Genomic DNA, 15638 nt, shown 5'->3' with positions numbered 1-15638 from the left:
CACAAGGTTTACGGCACGTTAACCACTCTCCCTTTTGGAGAGATGGCTGTTATTTGTGCATGTGTGGGAGACATTTATGGAAATGCAGTTTACGCTGAGTGACTGCTGGTGGATCTTTAAGAGCAAAAATGTTATGTTTTTTTTCTAAACCCACAAACTGCTGCATGAGAAGTGAAGGAGTTGCTGGATTTGACAGTTTTGCTGCCCAGAAACGTTTCCCTCTCTCCATTTCAACAGCTTAAAGACATTTACGATGAATAGCAAAGTACAGTCACAACTTACTTGAAGCCCAAGATTGCTTTCAGGTTGATAAGTGGAAATGTAATTTATGAAGATTGGTGCTTTGCTTCAGTGATTGTCCCCCATACTTTATTATCCAATATCCACTTGCTGCAATTTCACATTTTCTGCCTGTAAACGGTCTCAGGTCTTTTGGAAACGCAGTATAAAGCTGCACCTGTTCCTCCGCGGGGAGCACAGTCGTGAATAAAAGGTCCACGGGCACAGTGACATTTTGATGGTCACATGCTGCAAATGTCCTTTCTTTTTTATGTCATTCGCCGCGATGAACAGAGTCTGCTGCTGCAGGAGAAGCAGTGAGACAAAGGTGTGAGGCGTTATTCAAATGATGCAACCTACTGTAGGCGAATCAAGCCCCGGCTCTGCTGATGTTTTCCTTGAGTTGCATCACATGTGCTCTACTGTCCTGATAGAAGCCTGACATGACGTGTTAATACTCACAGTTTTAGTTGTATTATTGCTCCTTATTATTGTTTTCGGTGTATTTTAAGCCTTTGTTATTGAGTAGGAGAAGGCAGAGAGTGAAGGACCTGGCAAAGACTCAACCTTGGTCACTGGAGGCTCCTTGGCCTGCTGGCCACCTGCTCTGCCAAGTGAGTTATACTGCACCTCTTAAACCTGATAAATGTACTGCTGTATGGTATGTACTAAGGGTGTAAGGGATTATTGACACACTAACGTATCACAATATTTCATGGCATGAAACTGTCTTGATTCTTGCGAGCGCTGTATCTATAAGCAAAGCCGTGGTTTATGTTGTATTTAAGGCCTCCGACCGTGAGTTGGTAGCAGAATTCTGGCCGTGTGACACTTCCTTTCACTCCTCTAAACCTGCATATTGTTTACGCATGCGAGTGTTTTTTAACTGTTGAGAGTTGAATCTTTCTTGCCGTCAACATAACCACAGCACTGCCTCATCTAACTCCTAAAAAGAAGTCTTTAATCTAGTTCTAGATGATGCATCGTTGGATATTATCCATCCTGCAAATGAGGTCAATAGATGGATGGGTTTGACATCTCCGCTAACATCAAATCTGCATATGTATGTGAATGTATACTCATGACGCCTAACATGTTTAAATCGAGACTCCTCCTAACAGCCTTTATGCATTAACAAGACTCTAGAGCCAGTCTATTCAAGGGCCACACATGGCCCTTAACCAACTTGTTAGTGGATCGCCCGTTAGCCTGTGGTTCCACCAGAAATACTGAGAAAAAATAGAGAAACATGTTTTCACTGTCGCTCAAAGATTGCTACATACTTTCCTACAGTAGTCTGACAGGTTTGAGAGCATTGATAGTTTTCTGTATTCTGTTAAAGGCACTGTGAGATGTCTGTGGGTCATTTAGAGAAACTAATGCTTATAGTGTGCACCTTTTAGATTTGATGCCCCTGAGATGACACTTTGAGGCGTTACGAAGCACAGAATGTGACCAAAATCATTTTATTGTTAGTTCTTCGATCATATTTTTGATGTATAGTCCTGATCTAGATGATCCCTGTTTATTTGTCGACATCATTTAATGAGCACACTGAGTTGCACAGTGTTGCAACATTCTCCAGAGAGGAGCGGCTGAGTTAGTAATACGTTGCATAAACAGCAGTCGTGTTTCATGATATTTAAATTAAATGTATTTAATATTCGGCATCGTGGTTGGTGTATAGTTAGCAGCACTGCTTTGCCGTTGCAGCAAGAAGACCTATAGGATAAATGACCCTGTTGGAATAAGGGTCGTTCTGCATGGAGTTTACATGTGTGTGTGTGTGGGTGTTTCCTCTGGCTTCTCTGGTTTCCAAGTCCAAAAACATGCAGATTTGAGGATTAGGCAAAGTGGACACTGTATGGTGGATGGTTGTTTGTCTCTATGTGAGAGACTGGCAGCAACCTGTCCAGCTGGGATTGGCACCAGCGACCCTCATGTGGAGGATAAAGCAGTAGAAGATGAGTGAGTGAGTACAAGGAAAAATTCAAATACAAAACAAATGTAGCCCCTAATGTTCTAAACATCTTGCACACAGATGTTCATTTGTATAAAGTGAGGCCAAGAGCAGGAATCTGCCTGAACCGGCTGCATCATGACTCCACCCTCGCCGCATCTTATCGTTTAGATTGATTAGTGACATTGAAGCGCATAAGAGCTCTACTGACGAGCCTTTTGAATTCCCTCTGCTTCCACCATCGGTCTCCTGGCAATGTTTAATAAAACAAAAATGAGGGAACAGATGAGTCGTCGCTCATGATTCACGGCGCAAGTGGCATTCATAAAACTGAATCAATCTCCTTTGCTGTTATATTGAGTAAAATTCCTTATTAAATCCATTTATGACTTTATGCCGAGCAATTGTTGAAGGGAAAGTTATCACTGGAGCTACTGTGTATGTAGATTAACTCGCACTGTTGAACGCATTTCATTTTAATATTCCCCTCCAGTCAAGGAAAAAAAAAAATACAGCTTAGAATCTGAAAATAAGTCCGTTCTATAGAGACTAACCGTTCATCCTTGACTCATTGGATAAGAGGCCTGTGGTCCTCAGAGCTGATACCTCGTGTCCACTTAACCTTGTGACCGCGGCGGCCTGGGCTGGTTAAACGCTGCTGTGTAAAGTGAGCGAATGTGGCTCGGCAGGATTAATCAAGCCTAACAACGCATCTGTAGGAGGGCTCACTGGGAGGAGTGGGCATCAATCACCGTCTGGAGCATCTTTGTCCCCTTCTCTCTCTCCCTTTTCCCCATTCTCCCACTCTCTCTCTCTCTCTCTGTCTCTCTCCCCCTCTCCCTCCCTGCTTCTCGTCAGCTGTATCGACCAGTGCTCTGGGCCCTTGGTAATTAAAAGGCATTGATCGGCCTCAACCGCAATATGTTGGGATTTGATCTTGCAGCACAGCACAGTGGGACCCAGCGAGAGAGAGCAGGTGTCCACACACACACACACACACACACGCACACACACGCACACACACACGCACACACACACACACACACATACACACACACACACACACACACAGAGAGAGAGAGGTGCATCTAAAGGTATTTAACATCATACATGTATGTAACAAACGTCATTATTCGGGCTGGAGTTTTCCGCTGTGCTTCATTGGTATGCTTCACAGTGACTGAACCCTTTGTAGCTTCACATATCAACAACCCATTTACTCAGTCATGGAGCTGTGTGTGTGTGTGTGTGTGTGTGTGTGTGTGGGCCTAATGTGCCTCCAGTGAGTTTCTGTATAATAACCCATCTGGTCAAATGAAAGAGGCTTTATTATTGAATGAGAATAGAACGGGAAGAGAAAAACAACAACACCCACTGATTGATTCTATGCATACGCGAACCCTGAAGCTGACCGTACACATGCACACACACACACACACACACGCACACACTACAGTCTTTACACACGTTCTTTTATTCCATGTGAGTGAACACAGTAAATCTAAGCGCCGCTAGATTGCTAGCTCTGCACATTTTTCCACCTCGGACAGACAGACAGAGAGTTAGCTCATCAAACAGGACGTCTTGCCGGGTTTGAATAAGGACCGGCTCACTGCTATAAATACACTCCGGACGCTTTAGTCCCTCTGGCACACAGACTGAGTGACACAGTGAAGGCCACATGCCATCACAACCCACCCTCCACACACACACACTTTATGCACAAATGGCAGCATGAAAATATTTCTCTAATTCAGTTTATTTCTCTGCTAGATATTCTCTCGTGATGTGATATATGACAGTGGCCTTTCATTTGATGTCTGTGACTGAGTTATGCTTGTCTGAGCGCCCATCTCCCCTGCCTTTGTCCCTCATAAATCCGATGAATTACCCAGTATGCCCGTCTTTCCCCCATTAACCCTCCCCTCTTCTTCCTCCCATCGCACCCCCCCAATTCCCCTTCTCTTCCTCCTGAACGAGTGATCAATTAAGGCCCTGTCCAGCTCTCACTGTGCATCAGCACTTTCTCTCCTCCTCCTATGCCCTCGCTCTGTCATTTTTCTCCTCTTCCTTGGGTGTGGTGCCAGCCTCTGTCAACAGAGAGAGAGATGGGGCGCAGAGCAGACCAAAGGGTGGTCGAAAAAAAAGGGAGTATCCTTTATTTTCAAGATGAGAAATGTTCCGTACAGTGCCCGGGAGGAGAGGAGAACATCCCTCTGCAAAACAGCCCGTGACAGGAAGTTTGCGTTGCACCTGCTGCGAGCCTTGATTCAAAAGTTCACAGTGACAGAAGGAGTGTACACAGTTTAGCCAGCACAGACAGTCTGTGAGTCAGGAGTGTAGTAAACATAGTTCCTCGTTGTAAACACAAATGTTGATGAAAACATTCAAGATTAGGCTGTTAAGTTAATGAACCCACAGCTTAAAACAGTCCTGTGTAAACTCAACATCATCATCATCGTCCTGTTCTATCTATGTATCTAATCTAATGCAGCCCATTTTTAAGAACTATCCCTTTTTTTCCTCATATACTAATGGCCATGGATACACAGTGTGGTGACGTATTGGAGCTGTAAAAGACAGTAATCTGTTATCTCACCACATTTATTTTAGCATTTTTGAAAGATCATCACTCATTTGTGCCTCTCGTCGTCTTTTAAACACCTGACGCTCCAAACCTGAGCTTTCAAACCTCTCACACGAAACACAATGAGATCTGTTAAGATCACGTCAGCCACAATAAGTGTAATTATCCGTTCACTCTGGTGCAGTCACTCGCCCCGGCATTGTTGACAGCCAGTGAATTCAGTTTCCCAGTCACAATAAGCACCGCAAACTGTGGCTGAGGAGCTTTTCATCTCTACTGATTGTTGGCAGATTGGCAGTCGTCTCGTAAGAGATAAGGCCTTGGCAATTTAAAGCAGTCGTGAAGGGAGAGGAGACATCAAAAGCATTTTTAGTCTTAAGGAGTATCCGTGGTCTTTCAATCTGACGGTCATTAGATGGATGTGATTGAATAATAGATGAGATCCTCTTCCGTTCGTTTCTGATCTCGATCCTTGGTCCACTTTTGTATATCCGTGCATCAAACTGCTTACTCTGCCCAAGAGTGGTCTCATTCCTTCATGGACCACTCTTTGTTGTCTGTCCTTATAAATGCCTCTTTTTCTCTCTCCTCCCCCCCCGACACGCTCTCCTCCTCGCATCATTTTAAACGATGCAGTCCTCTCTCATCATGTGGGAGTGAAAGGTTGGCTTCCCTCATTGAGAAAATGAAACAGCCAAATGACTGTCTTATTTATCTGCCCTCTATCTACTTGCCTGCTTCTCTTCTCTTTCTCTTGCAATCCTAGCCTTGCTTTAAGAGCTGCCTTACGTGAGATTGCACTGGACTGATTTCTTCGCTCCCTTTCCCCTCTCGGACTAATCTTTCCCCTAATTTTAGGGGACAGTCTCTGAATTCACCATAATCCATCTCACCTTGACAAGAATATGATAAAGCAACCTGCTCACCCAAAACTCGTTTTAACGTCGCTCTGTATCCCCCCCTTCCTCATCTGCTTTCCTCTAATATTCCTCTTACCAAACAGAATGCATTGCAAAAAAAAACTTCTGTTTTTGTTTTTCTATCACAAATCACGAAGCCCACAGTTTGCTGGAAATCGTGTTTCCATGCCCACTTCATCCATCATCTTATCTTTAATACCCCTCATCCACTTCTGCTCACTTCTCCTCTTCTTTTTTTTCTTCCTTTTCCGCTTTGCCATCAAACAAAGTCCTTTGAAACGGCTTCGACAAAATTAGGGGCAGACATGAGGATGGAAATGGTGCAGATGATGTTGAAAACGCTGAATGCTACCAGACAAAGACGATCGATTACAGCTCCTGCAAATTTCCACTGGTCGGCCACGCGCTCGGCCTCATCCTGCTCTCGGAAGCGGTCTGCCATGTAACGCACCTCTTCCAGAATAGCCTGTAGCTGCAGGTCTCCTATCCCTGCAGTCGAACACCCTCCCAGTCCTCCTGGACCACCTCCAAAGCCCCCGCCACTGGAGACAGTGCTGGGGCAGCCTACAGTGTCCATATTAGGGGTAGGAGGTGGTGGAGAGCTGCAGAACTGAGATGGCAGGTGTGGAGGAGGACTCCCTGCTCCACGAGGAGGCCCCACTGAGATGTTATTCCTCTGGACAGGCTCTGAGAGCACTGAAGGCTCCTCCATGCTCTGGAAGCCCATGTAGAGAAGGTTCCCATTGTTGTTAGTACTGGACTGCACCTGGAGGTGAGGGTGTCCTGCGTGCAGGGGCCCTGCCTGAAGAGGAGCCAGGTTCTGTGGGTGAAGCGGATGAAGGGTGGGGTCTATAGGGTTGGGGATGCTGCCGCTCTGGGAGCCGGAGGAGCAACGCCGCAGATGGGGTGCACACGGGGGCCGCTGCGGGTCGTTATTCTCTCCTGGCCGCTTCATACGCAAGAACCACGCGACCCACTGCAGTAAAACAAGCTGCACCTGGAGAGGAAGAGACGTGTAAAAGAAAAAGCTTTGGTTTGAAGACACTGCAAAAAAAACTTGCTTTATTGACCTAATAACATGAAAATAATTAAGATAAGTGAATGGCGTCATTTGATGGAGAACGATGTTGATGTTTTCTTTCTAAATGCAGCTGCACTTTTTTAAGCAGCAGAGATTCTCCACAGTGACACTCCGTGAAAGAGCCTGTGGCAAAGAAGATGCTTTTGTTTTAACTGGATTCCTTTCAGACTCAGTTCTTCCAAAGATGGCTTTAAATTCTCAACGTCAGACTGAAAAGGATTGCGTGTTCAAACGTTGGTGCAAATTTGACCCTTGATTCCCCTTTCACTCTTTTTTTTCCTCCTGCTTTTGTCTCTCCTCTCCTCTCTCCTCTCCTTTTCCCTCTCATTACTCATTTCCTCTTCCCTCCTATTGTACCTGGATTTCCTTTTCTCTTTGCCCTCTACGCTGTCCTTTCCTCCGTCCCTCTATTTGTCCCCTTTCTTCTCCCATCTTTGTTTCCTCTTCCCTCCTCGTGTCCTTTTTCCGCCCCCTCTCCACTCTACCTCTCCTTGTCACCTCTCCTTCTCCTTCCTTGAACACAAACTCGCTTGGACACAAACTCGCATGTCCCCTGAAACAGCATATTGTCCCTACAGCATCCAGATGGATGTCTGGCATCTAATGAGGAGATAATGTCCAGATGACCGCTCAATTAGTCTCCACCAAGTGCGTTTTCAAACGGGGTAACAGTGCCCGTTGTGGATGCTGTTTTTCTGTGGGCTTTAATTATGACCTGTGCTGGGTCAATGCTCTCATCTGAACCACATCAGGCTGCTTGTTAATTGGCCCTTGGACTGTTTGAATGAGCCATTCATCATCAGAACGTCCATATAATGTGTCAATACACAACCAAGCTGTTGTTAATCAGTTTATGAACACTTGTCATTTTTCATAATCAATAATTCTATCTTATGTTGCATTTGTTGATCAAAAGTCTAGTGGGTGAAGAATTAGTGACGTCTAATGTTGAGGCTGTCGATTGTAAAAGGACTCCTTTCCCAGGAACCCCTCCCTTTCCCACTTTTGTCAAGAAACTATGTTAGTATTAGGGCCACACATGAAGACAACTTAAACTCGACATGTTGAGATTAAACTTGAAATTGCGAGAATTAAGTTGGAATATCCTGTTGAGATTTAAATCAGCATGTCGTCTTGAATCTCAACGTCTCATCTGGACGTCCATCAGAGCGAGCGACTGCTCCACACAAGCTCAGTCAGTCTCTTGACTGGAAGTGGTAAAATATCAACAAACATAAAGTCTCTCTCTCTTCAGTGACTGTCCTGATTCAGTGTTTTTTTCATGTTGAGATTAACCCAAGATAACGCTAACCCAAGATTAATGTTTCTTCATGCGGCCCTAAAACTCTCAATCTCAATATGTCGACTCAAACCTCAACAGGATATTATAACTTTATTCTCAAAAATTCAAGTTTAATCTTAGCATGTTGATTTACATGTCGACTCAAATCTCAACATGCCGACTAAACTCGAAGTTTAATCTCATCATGGCCCTAAAACTCAGTACAGTATATGTAAAAGGCAACAAAGAGTAAACACTTTGAGTTATACACTCAAACACACATATGACTGGTAGTAAACTCAAATTTCTACCAATCTACTCGACCGTAGAAATTTGAGAGAGAGCATAACTCACAAAAGTCAGTGACTCTTTTGCTGCAATTCTCTATTTCAGGCCTTTTTTCAACCCATTAAAACGAAACTTTTTTTTTGGGGGGGGCAACACTTTTGATGGAGTTATAGCATTAAACACAAGGCAAGAAAAGGAAGAAAATGGAGTTAAATTGAATCCACCCACATATCTAGAGTGCTTTGAAACACACTCCGTGCTGCTGAAGTCTGTACCGAGGCATTTGATGAACACATTCCGGCAGAATGATGTTGCTGGATGAGTCACAGCTCAGGAAGTCGGTGAATAAAAACAGAATAGACACAGGCAGAGGGGCAGAGCAGCACTCACAGATGACTGGAATGTTATTGGAAATGGAGCCGAGGATGGAGAACGAATGCCACGGAGAGATCGACCGCAGGAATGTGTCGCGTGGAACGGGGAGAGGAGCCATTCACGAGAGTGATGGAGCTGCATAGCGGGATGTGTTTAACTGATCATGAAGAATATCAGCTCACCCATTTCGGCATGTTTCCTCCATTTGGGTCGTGGTGATGATACTGCAGAACCACCACTGTAGCAATAACTGACATCCCAACAATGATCATTATACTGGCAAAGTACTGACCTGGGGAGAAGGAGAGAACAGACACGGTCACTTCCTACATCCTTATTGAAACCCACACAGTCTCTTTCAGAGGCGGTTGATATTGTCCTTCACTTGTGGTTCATGCGCGTCAAGGTCGGTGAGACCCGTCAGATAATTCACAGGAGGAATCTGAAGAGTTTGTTTGATTCCTCTCAGTCTGTTTCATGCAACACATACTTTAACATTGTCTTAGCGAAATCATCAAACAGGCCCTGACTGTGCTGGAGCATAGTTATTCTTTATAAAAGCAAATATGCTGAATATGTTTTTAATGGGCAGGATTTGTGTCTTTGGGCAGATGTGGCCTTGCATCAGTCTCTGGCTATCATCTTAGCTCACTTAATATAATTTCCCACTAATGTGCCCACAATCAATTCAGCCAATTAAAGCGGAAAGAGAACAGATTGCTTAAATAAATTTTGTTGTTTGGATTTGGGAGGATGATTTTATCTAATTTATCTTATTTATCATCCATCTTCTACCACTTTATCTACCACATGCTGGTGCCAATCCCAGCTGAAATAAGGTGAAAGGCGGGGTCAGTCGGTCATTCATTCATTCATTTATTCATTCTTTAAGCGCAACCTCTTTGTAGCCTGTCACAATTAGTATTTTGTAATTAGTCACTGGGTGTGATCTCTGTTGTTACTCTGTGGCTCTGTCACTATAGTGTCACGGTGTTGTTGTTTAAACGTCACTCGGTCCACTGGACTGTCATGAAAACATCTGTGCTCTCCAGAGACCGTGGTTTACATTTAGACACACACTTTTCATGATGGATCACAGGCTTTTTTTTCACTCAGAGACCTTCAGTAAATGTCATTTAGATTGGAGATTAGGGATAATGATATTACGTTTTTAATGATACTACTACTGCTTATTGAATTTTACGCTTATTTGTTCTTTTGGAGATACAGTAACTGTTGCTTTCACTATGTCTGTGTAGATTCTCATTCATCCAGGTCTTATTTCTCCAAAGGTCATTAAATCATTTGCAATTGGACATGTAGAGTTCAGGAAGATGTTTAACCTCTCATCCCTTAAACCCTGTAAATTACAGACGTTCAAGATCTACAATAAATCTACCAGTTCACTTCAGTTGGTACTTATGAATGTTACATGTCATGTGACACCAAACAAATGCCCAATTGGATTACAGACACGCCCATTTTAAGTAGATTTAAAGATACTGTTATAACGGGAATGTAGAGTGAAATGCGGGGTACACCCTGGACAGGTCGCCAGTCCATCAAAGGGACACATATAGAAACAAACAACCTTTCACTGTCACACCTATGGTCAATTTAAAGTGTCCAATTTACCTAATCCCCAAATCTGGAACCAGAGAACCTGTAGGAAACCCCTGCGCACGGGGGAGTGTGAAAAACGGAGTAAGAAAATCTATGATTAAGCGGTAGAAGATGAATAAATGGATCATTCTAATATGTTAAATATAGATCACTCATATTAGCATTTAGCTCAAGGCATCAGTTCATTAAAGTACAACTCGATTGAGTCAAGACTCTTTTTTTCCCCCAATTAGGCCCAGTTGGAGGTTTGTTTCTCCTGCTGTCACAAACACGAGAGACTACACATTGATCTTCACTGTCAGATGGAGACTTCATGCTGAGTTCTTAATGAGTGAAACGTCTTTAGTCCACAGAGACGATCGTTACATCTGTTTTAATTGGGTCTCAGTAACACAGTCGAGCGATCAGGCCACTGGATTATGTGACTCACTCGTGAAAAGGCTCCCGACGTTTTTCATCACATACCTATGAGAGGGACGGAGTCGGATGTGGCCGGCATGATCTCTGCCACCAGCAACATGAACACAGTGAGAGACAGCAACACGGTGATACCTGCATAGATAGATAGATAGGAGGTAGGTAGGTAGGTAGATAGATAGGTAGGTAGGTAGGTAGGTAGATAGGTAGGTCAGTCGATGGATGGATGGATGGATGGTAGGTAGGTAGGTAGGTATGGATGGATGGTAGGTAGGTAGGTTGATGGATGGATGGTAGGTAGGTAGGTCGATGGATGGATGGTAGGTAGGTAGGAAGGTAGGTACGATAGATGGATGGATGGATGGTAGGTGGTAGGTAGGTAGGTAGGTCGATGGATGGATGGTAGGTAGGTAGGTGGATGGATGGTAGGTAGGTAGGAGGTAGGTAGGTAGGTGGATGGATGGTAGGTAGGTTGATGGATGGATGGTAGGTAGGTAGGAAGGTAGGTAGGTCGGTCGATAGATGGATGGATGGATGGTAGAGGTAGGTAGGTAGGTAGGTAGGTAGGTAGGTCGATGGATGGATGGTAGGTAGGTAGGTAGGTCGATGGATGGATGGATGGGAGGTAGGTAGGGTAGGTCGATGGATGGATGGATGGGAGGTAGGTAGGTAGGTAGGTCGATGGATGGATGGATGGATGGATGGTAGGTAGGTAGGTAGTGGTCAAGAATACAGTGCTGTGATTAACTCTTCTTCCCAGAGTGACATTCTTTTCTGATGAGAATCTAAATCAGTTGTTTTGATATTTTGATAAACGATCACACTCAGCTCTGGAGGTCAGGTTCGATTTATGGAAATGACCAGCTAATACTCACACAGTAAATTATTTTTTGACTCCATGTACAGATAAAAGCTCTTCCATCGCTGCAAATAACCTTTAAAATCTGAACACACACACACTGATGGCCCATCTCTATCTTCATTAATTCACCTCTAAATGATCTGTCTCACTTCACCAACAGACAAAATTTAAGGAGTGCTTTGCTGGCAAAACTGTCCCCATTCACAATAACTCAATTAAACTCTTAGGCCAAGAGCTAAAATATGAATGACCTTTAAAGATGTTAAGAAGATTAAAAATGCCACATGGATGCACCTTCTTCACAGAAAACAACACTTGTTCCCCTTAAAGCCTGCTCCTTTCACCTTAAAGTCACAGTCCCCTGAATCTCAGTGTCTCTTCTATCAAGCAGAGTGACAGAGTATTTTCCTGGAAGGCGATGTGTAAGCTCTCTCTCCCTCTAATCAATTCACTGGCCTTAATTACATCAATAGGTTAACTGGCTGTGTGTGAAAGGGTTGGCATTTTTTTTAAGTGGAGAAATGCTGTGTAATGCATTTGTATTGACATTAAGGATAATTTGATAATGCATCCACTGCCTCTTTCAGACATGAGTCAGATCATATCAGCAAAAGAGGATCATTTTTACTTGGTGAATGAGCAGACTGGCGCAAAGTTAATATCATTTCAGAAAAAAAACTCATTAGCTTCATTAACAATTCATTTACTGGACATTTTCTTAATGAATTAAGTCATTTCTGGCCACAAATTGTCAGAAAACAGAATCGCTTCTGTTCTCCATTCTTAGGAAGCCTCTCTTTTCTTCTTCGTCTTCTCTCATAGCGCTTTGAACGGTTCCTCCGTTCTGTTTTCTCTTTCTGTTACCTTCTCACATCCGTCCATCTCTGTTCCTCTTCTTCCTCCTAAAACGTCTAAATCTTTCTGTTTTATCCTGTAATCCCTCTTTCCTTAAACTCCACACCTTCCCTCCCTCGTCGCTTCTTTTATGCCTCCACATCATCAGTGCCACTTCTTCACTTCTGCCTTTGTTCTCAAAAGCTTTGGGTACATAAATGTGTGAGGATAAACCCTAAATACACAGTGTAAATGATGATGACACCAGTTGCTGCTGACCATCCAGGGCCCAAAACACCACCTCGTCAGCAATAAAGAGGTTGTTTTTTCTCTGGGAGCAAACAAAGTTATGATTCACTTCGTATCACATTTTCAGTAGTGATATATAAGGTAGCAATAATTGTGCAGAAGTCACAAAATTAGACCGTTTTTCTTTTCTTTTTGTTCATAACAACGAGCCAAGTGAACTTTGAACTGTGACGTATTTACACATTTCAAAAATTCAAATCGATTTTAAACATTTTGAGTACTTTGTGCTCAGGTGTGTTTATATTATTTTTTTTTTCCATCAGTAAGCCTATAGGTTGTACTGAAACAGATATAAATCACTCTATATTGCACACTCTTATACTGTATGTTTTAACATAGTAATGGAAAAAAGCAGCCAAAATGCTCTATGTTCTAAGGGTTAAAACTAAATATGGTATTTCAGGAAATTAGGAAATAATCCTGCACTTTTGCTGCGCTCGATCTACTCACCCAGTGAGATCTTCTCCCCAGAGTCAGCGGGCAGCACGAAGATGAGCAGAGTCATAGAAGAAAGCAGCACACATGGAATGAGCAGGTTCAGGGCGTAGTAGAGCGTCCGGCGTCGTATTGTTATAACAAACGTCACGTCTGGGTAAGGCTCTTTACAGCAGTCATAGAAGGCCTCGTTTCTGGTGCCCGGGACACCTGGACAAACGGGGACAAACAGACAGACGTTGGCTCTTCTGCTGTTGTTCTCCTTGAGTACATAAATCCACTTCACCCTACTAACCAATGAGGTCCCACTCTCCATTGGGCATGAAGCTTGAAATATCCGCATCGATCATTTGAAGGTTCAGCAGCCAACCGTCGTACGTCCACGAGCCAAACTTCATCTCACATTTCTGGATGTCGAAAGGAAACCAACGAACATCCACGCTGCACGTGCTCATAAAGATTCCTTAGAGAGGGATGAAACACAAAAGCACTGAAGGCAGAGCTCATCACTCAGTTGTCAAAATGACAATATTGACCCCCCCTGCAGTTTCCTCTTCAGAGGGAAAGATGTGTTGGAAAATCGCTTGTGTTGAGCAGGAAGCTTGTTGTGAATATCAATTTTTCTTTATCATCTGAAAGATCTGTTCATTCACTTCATAATCAGCCCGACCCACTTCTCAGCTACCTCACATGTTTGTGTCGAGACAGTGAGGGGAAAATGCTGCATCACAAGCAGTGACTTTTTATTAACATTGTGCAGGAAAATTTACTGTAAGCAAATCTCATTTAGAGGCTGGAGGAGTGAAAGTGAAAAATGAGATTAGAAACTCCTCCCATCAAAGTAATACCTTTAAAAAAAGATTGACAACAGCGTTGTCACTGATGGGTCTGAGATTTCCTCTCATGCCTCCGTGCTCGGCCTGCACACACAGCTGTTAGCTAAGCCTCTTAGACAGAAACATCAACCCACGGTGACACTAACAAACGAGATTGTGCACAGCGCCCTGATCAGATTATTACGTTTATTACGCACACACACAAGTATATATAGTAAAATATTCACTTGCATGCCAGTGTGCAGCATCACAAGGATCCTCGCTGCTGGCAAACCCCAGCTCTTAAAGTAATTACAGAAATAAGGGAATCAGGCTTGTTTAGACGTTCAGAGGCATGCACACAGGCACGTTTCCAGTGTATCCTTACACTACGTATCTCAAATCCATTCATTACACGGCTGCCAAACATGCAAATCAGAGAGATTGGAGATGAAGAAGGAGGTTAGCAGGATGAAAGGATGACTGAGGGGGTTTAAAAACAAAGGTTGATCACAACATGACACCAAATTATGTAGCAGCTCAAGTATCATGAGCTCCTGAGACAGTGACCTCGAAATTGCATTTGATGTAACTCCCCCAAAATACTTTTAGAAATCCCAAAACGAATGAACAAAATTTTACAAATTTACTTGGTACATTTACTTTCTGTAAGAATTGGGTCTTGGGACATTCCCTCATGGATTTAGTTAATTTGTTTCAGCATTTTGTAAAAGTGTTTCACGTGTGTGATAATGGTTTGCACTTCCAGGCCACCGTACTTTCATATGTCGCTCTGAAAACAGAAGTCGAAAGGCCTCCAGACAAAGGAACATGTCACCTGACATAGATGTGGTTTAACCTTTTAACGACGAGCCTCAAAATGTCCGTGTGGAATTTCAGACTTGTTTTAACCATTAAACGTCGAAATTGTCCTGTGAGTAAGTTCTTAGCATGTTTTAACAATTTAAAACTGTAGTTGCACATAAACACCAGGTTTTGCATGTTACATTTGAAATTTGAACAGTATAACAGTCATTCAAAATAACATTTGTTTGAGTTTTTGTCTCTTTTACAACTCTCTCCTCTCTGGTGACAAAGACGCGGATTCTCTGGCAAGTGAAATTACCGTAATAACCACATACTGGCTCTGACGTGCAACTTTTCAACTTTCAGAGACAGGTGGGCAGTGTTAAGAGACGGATAGGCTCGTGTTTAAGGGTTAGAACTTTTTAAATCCATTAAATCAAAACCCAGAAAGCAGACCAGAACCTCTGCAGCAGCGACGAGAGTTACTATGACTTTTTAGTCACATTTTGGAAGCCTTACTATACTATGACCTTTTTTAGATCATTTTGGACACCTGATGATACTATGACGTTTTTAGTGTAATTTCGTACGACAAAACAATACTGTGACTGTTTTAGGTGATTTTGGACGTCATACTAAACTATGACTTTTTGATCATATTTTGAACGATATACTATACTATGACATTTTTGGGTGATATTGGACGACATACTATACTATGACTTTTTTAGGTGATTTTGGACAACATACTATACTATGACTTT

General features: G+C 43.1%; 1 protein-coding gene across 1 annotated transcript; it reads right to left on the bottom strand.

Annotated features, from left to right (window-relative positions):
- Window positions 1–4375: 4375 nt before the first annotated feature.
- On the bottom strand, window positions 4376–13734 carry LOC122786577 (CHRNA7-FAM7A fusion protein-like). Its single transcript, XM_044052977.1, has 5 exons — window positions 13548–13734; window positions 13268–13462; window positions 10861–10947; window positions 8955–9064; window positions 4376–6743 (listed from the first exon to the last, which is right to left on the bottom strand). The coding sequence occupies exons 1-5, from the start codon at window positions 13705–13707 to the stop codon at window positions 6006–6008; spliced, it is 1290 nt and encodes a 429-aa protein (XP_043908912.1). The 5' UTR covers window positions 13708–13734; the 3' UTR covers window positions 4376–6005.
- Between the last annotated feature and the right edge of the window lie 1904 nt (window positions 13735–15638).

The sequence above is a fragment of the Solea senegalensis genome, linkage group LG20 (genome assembly GCF_019176455.1).
Source record: "Solea senegalensis isolate Sse05_10M linkage group LG20, IFAPA_SoseM_1, whole genome shotgun sequence".
NCBI classification, from domain to species: domain Eukaryota; kingdom Metazoa; phylum Chordata; class Actinopteri; order Pleuronectiformes; family Soleidae; genus Solea; species Solea senegalensis.
This window is presented reverse-complemented; position numbering and strand designations above follow the sequence as displayed.